This window comes from Chrysochloris asiatica, unplaced genomic scaffold (assembly GCF_000296735.1).
Source record: "Chrysochloris asiatica unplaced genomic scaffold, ChrAsi1.0 scaffold00168, whole genome shotgun sequence".
Lineage (NCBI taxonomy): Eukaryota > Metazoa > Chordata > Mammalia > Afrosoricida > Chrysochloridae > Chrysochloris > Chrysochloris asiatica.
In genome coordinates, this window is record NW_006408686.1 from 1,196,624 (window position 1) to 1,200,607 (window position 3,984).

Genomic DNA, 3,984 nt, shown 5'->3' on the forward strand with positions numbered 1-3,984 from the left:
CTGGCTTGGTGCCATGCAGACAGTCAGTGCTCAATCAATGGCAATGGGATTTAGAAGCAGGGCCGCCTGACCGGATATGCAGCCGAAATGCCCCCAAGGACAATGACTAACCTCACTGGTTTACACCCAGGAGGACAGGGGGACAATCTCAGGCCAGTTCCCACCCCAGATTGGGAGGCCCAGGCTGGGAATGGGTTGGGAACTCTGGCCCCCACCTGTGGGATGTCAAGCTCAGCAAAGTGCTCGTAGCAGCCATCGGCGTTCTCGCCACTCGTCCAGTCGCCATACACGAGGTCGTGCTGCTCCCAGAAGAGGGCGGACGTGGCGTTGAAGTCTGTAAAGTGCTCATGCTCTGAGATGTACACGTGCAGGTTCTGGGGGAGAGGAGGGGACACAGGTCAGGACCAGGGAAGAGGCTCTGAGGGCTGCACAGGAGAGCAGAGGAAGAGCTGTGGTCAACACCTGAGTGTGAACACTTTCCTTGGTGGCAGGAGGGGAGCAGCAGGCAGTATACACATTGCCTTCTCCTTCCTCAGACCACCTCTGTGCTGGTCTGAGCCTGTGCCATCCAGGAACAAAGAGCAGCTGGAGGAGGGTCCACCTGCTGCTGTGAGCTTGGGTGGAGAAAGAAGCAGGACCTTCTTCCTAAAGTCCCTTCCCCCTCCTCGGCCTCTTTGGGCCTTCCTGGTCAGAGTTCCGAAGGCTTACGGGTGAAGAAGCACAGTCAAGAGGACCAACAGGGTCAGCTGGCTACTTAAGAGTCCTGGGGAGGCAGCACATGGGGTCTGGGTGGCAGGGGGGAAACACTGTCTTCGTTCCTCAGGGCTCCAGGGTCAGCTCTTCTCAGAGTGCTGAAGACCCACTGATAATGCACAGCTGAGCAGGGCTGCTGGGGAACCGTGGGGCCCTGGAAGGCAGAGACGCCTGGTCCCCTTTTCCCTAGTACCCTGCCTCCATTAGTCTCCCTGACCCCTTCCCACTTCCTCTCGTCCTGGCCCTCATGGCTCCTTGAGCAACTTTTAAAGCCCAAACACAGTTTAACATGAGATGTCGAAGGATCCTGCTAAAACAGTTTTTTAAACAGCTGAACAAAACCCTATTCTCAAAAGAACCCCGTCACAACTTAAGGAGTTCACCTCTTCCTTGTGAGCGTGCTGCGTGACACAGCCCCCTGGCCTGTACGCAGCGTCTTGTATTGACCTGACAAATGTCATCACACCAGCCCCTGCCACCCCTCCCACCTCCCTCAGCCGAGTTACCATTAAAGTGTCTTTAGGGAACAGGTTGCGGCTGGCGACGCGCGGGGCTCCTCCAGGGCCCGCCTGGTCCTGAGGGGCCGGCCCTCGGCGGAACCAGCTGCTGATGGCCCAGATGATGAAAATCCTGAGGAGGCAAGAGGCAGGTGGTGAGGCCTCAGCTTTTCCATCCTCTGAGGGCCATCTGACACAGGGCCAGGGGCCACGTGAAAGAGGGTTCCTGAGGACACAGATGTAGGGGTGACAGGAAGTCTAGACGTCCTCACCTTTCAGGATTAAGTGAATCAGTCAATGACCATGTATGTCCGAGGGAAGTCTCCAGATGCCACTGTCTGCCAGTGTGTAGGGGGTCGGGTGCTGCCCTGGACTCCATGTAGACTCCCACCCTGAGCACTGTCAGAGCTCCAGGGGCCGGGGGCTACAGAGCTTTCACCCTTGACACCCCAGACCCTACATGCCTGTGTCCTGGAATTCCACAGTGAGAGAACCGAACCATCTGGAATCCCAGCATTTGAGACAGAGAACTTTAGGATAAGCACAATTTTAGAGCGCTCACGGCAACTTGGTAACTGGAAAGGCAGGCAGTGAGCAATGGGCTAGTTCCTGGTTTAGTGACAGTGGGCTAAGTGATTCAGATCAACTCTTCAATTGTAAACTAAAGAGAGCTTGATCAAACTGATAAATTCAAAATACATCTTCCTGACTTCTAGCACTGTAAAATCTTCACTTAATTCACAATAGAAAGGTTTAAACAATTGCTTACATGAGACCAACTGGCAACAATGAAGATGAAATAAAGATGAGATGGTAAGAGGGGCAGGGAGACTAGATGAATGGAAACGGAACCACCAGAAGGGAAATCACAAGGAAATTCACACCTGGTGAAGAACATTAACCGATGTCATTGAGCAACCTGTGTAAGAACTGATGAATGGAAAACGGAATGTGGAATAACCCTTCACCAAAAACACAGTAAGATATTTTAAAAACAGGAAAAAAAAAGTATAGTATTCCCCATAAGTCAAAAGGCAAAAAATCTGAAATGTCCATGGACAATGAATGACTACACAAAACGTGGTCTAGCCACACAAGGGAATGTTACTCCGCGTAAAGAGAAACAGTGAACGAGGCCGGACATGAAAGCATGAGGAGCGCGTGGCCCCACCCAGATGAACTATCCAGAATGGTCAAATGCACACCAAAGGGTCTAAGGGGCTCGGTGCAGGGGAGGTGGGAGCTACTGTTTCACGGGTACAGACTTTCTGTTTGGGGAGATGTAAACATTTTAGAAATAAGCGATGTACCGTTGCCCAGCGCTGTGTATGTACTTAACGTCCCAGAATCAAATGCTTAAAAATGGTTCAAATGAAAAAATTTACAAAAGGGTCAAAATGGCAAACTGTACGATATTCATTGTTGTTTGTTGTTAAATGCCATCGAGTCAAGGGGGCTTTAAAAAAGGCCATTTTAAAATTCCATTTTCTTTTCATTCTGTTTTTCCACGAATTTTATGAAGCCCCCTCATATGTCTTTTACCACAATAAAAAAAATACTTCACGTATCTATGACTTGACAAAATAAAAACACCACTCAAGTACTCTAACATGTGTTCTCACATGTATTTTTTTAAATGAACCATATATATATATATATAGGAATGCAGTGGCTCCATATGGTAACTGGTTTGCGTTTCGAGCCCACCAGCTGCTCCAGGCAGAGAAGAAAGATTAGGCTTTCTGCTCTCGCAAAGATTTCAAAAGCCTCTGAAACTCTATACAGGATCACTATCAGTCAGAGCCGACTTGATGGCACTGAACAGCGTATGTATATGGAACACTGGTGTGGCACTGTGAGATTAAATACTGGACAACGCATCAGTTGCAAAGTTGGTGGTTCAACCCACCTGCTGCTCTTTGAAATTCTATACAGGGTTGCTATGAATCAAAACCAATTTGACAGCAAGGATAACAACACACACATATATTCTTAAAAGCACTGAAAACGGATGGACTCCAGGCTCATTAGACATATCTAAAGGGAAAACTGGATCCCAGAGAGGTAAAGGGCATTGGCTTAAACTGTTCACACATGCGAGAAGCTCTAGTCCACATCCCACGAAAGGTAACCAGGACCGACTAGAGGCTAAGACCCTTAAAAAGAAAAAGCAGCAGCAGCCAAGACCCCCAGGGCTCCAGGTCCAGGATGAGGACAGCTAGCCCTCCCCAGGAGTCCCAAGCCTTGGGAGCTGGTGTGAGGGCTCAGCCTGCTAATGCCCCCCAGGAGTTGGGAAAAGCCAAAGCAAATATTCCTTTTATGTGAACTAGCTCCTCTGCAAGACTAATGACGTGTGCATTTCAAATCCCTTCTTTAGACAGCATAACAGACGACTATACACATGGACCTCGCCAGATGGAACACACAGACATCAAAGTGACTACATCTGTGGAAAGAGACGATGGAAAAGCTCCATATCATCAGCGAAAACAAGGCCAGGGGCAGACTGTGGAAAAGACCATCAATTACTGATATGCAAATTCAAACTGAAGCTGAAGAAAATGAAGACAAGTCCACGAGAGCCAAAATATGACCTTGAATTTATCCCTCCTGAATTTAGAGACCATCTGAAGAACAGATTTGATGCATTAAACATTAAAGACCTGAGACCAGAAGAGTTGTGGGATGACATCAAGAACACCATACATGAAGAGAGCAAAAAGTCATTAAGAAG

The 3,984-nt window shown here is 48.7% G+C and overlaps 1 protein-coding gene across 1 annotated transcript in view; it reads right to left on the reverse strand.

Annotated features, from left to right (window-relative positions):
* Window positions 1-3,984, reverse strand: part of CLPTM1 (cleft lip and palate associated transmembrane protein 1) — a 39,383-nt gene that overhangs the window by 19,967 nt on the left and 15,432 nt on the right. Inside the window, exons 3-4 of the mRNA XM_006871350.1 lie at window positions 1,260-1,383; window positions 216-374 (exon numbers count right to left, since the gene is read on the reverse strand). Of these exons, the coding sequence (XP_006871412.1) occupies window positions 216-374; window positions 1,260-1,383 (283 nt within the window). The remainder of the gene's footprint in view (window positions 1-215; window positions 375-1,259; window positions 1,384-3,984) is intronic.